This window comes from Penaeus monodon, chromosome 21 (assembly GCF_015228065.2).
Source record: "Penaeus monodon isolate SGIC_2016 chromosome 21, NSTDA_Pmon_1, whole genome shotgun sequence".
Classification (NCBI taxonomy): Eukaryota; Metazoa; Arthropoda; class Malacostraca; order Decapoda; family Penaeidae; genus Penaeus; species Penaeus monodon.
The window spans coordinates 14,339,170-14,339,577 of record NC_051406.1 but is presented as its reverse complement, the minus strand read 5'-3'; the positions used below and the strand labels follow the sequence as shown (position 1 = coordinate 14,339,577).

At 33.3% G+C, this 408-nt stretch overlaps 1 protein-coding gene across 3 annotated transcripts in view; it reads left to right on the top strand.

Annotated features, from left to right (window-relative positions):
• The first annotated feature begins 19 nt into the window (after nt 1–19).
• LOC119586254 (protein SMG8-like) overlaps nt 20–408 on the top strand; it is a 13,378-nt gene continuing 12,989 nt past the window's right edge. Inside the window, exons 1-2 of one of the 3 annotated variants that reach the window (XM_037934959.1) lie at nt 20–139; nt 293–327. In XM_037934959.1, coding sequence (XP_037790887.1) covers nt 90–139; nt 293–327 — 85 coding nt within the window. In that variant the 5' untranslated portion in view covers nt 20–89. Of the gene's footprint in view, nt 356–408 lie in introns of all 3 variants that reach the window. The other 2 variants (XM_037934961.1, XM_037934960.1) reach the window with 2 other exon arrangements.

Genomic DNA, 408 nt, shown 5'->3' with positions numbered 1-408 from the left:
TGTTTACATGTCAGTCGCGAAGCAGACGAAGGCGAGAGTAATAACACATGGCTGGGTTTCTATTTAAAATGTTATCTTATTTATTCTGAATGTTAAAAAGGCAGCAGAAAATCTTTCGAAACATGACAGTTATTGTATAGTGAATATTGATAAGATTTTTTGTACAATGTGAGCTTATGAAGACGAAACATTTGTGGATCCGAGAAAATTGGAAATTATTTCTTTGACTTTAGTTTTCAGAGAAAAAGTAAATACATATAGCTGCTCTTTATTTCTGTTTCGTTTATTGTAGCATCTACTGCTTAACTCGGTGTCTCAACTCACAAGACCAGTAAAGGCTTGAAGGATATAAGAGGTAAAGTTTTTGGAAAAATTTCTGTCTATGGCAATCAGGATTTGAATCATGCA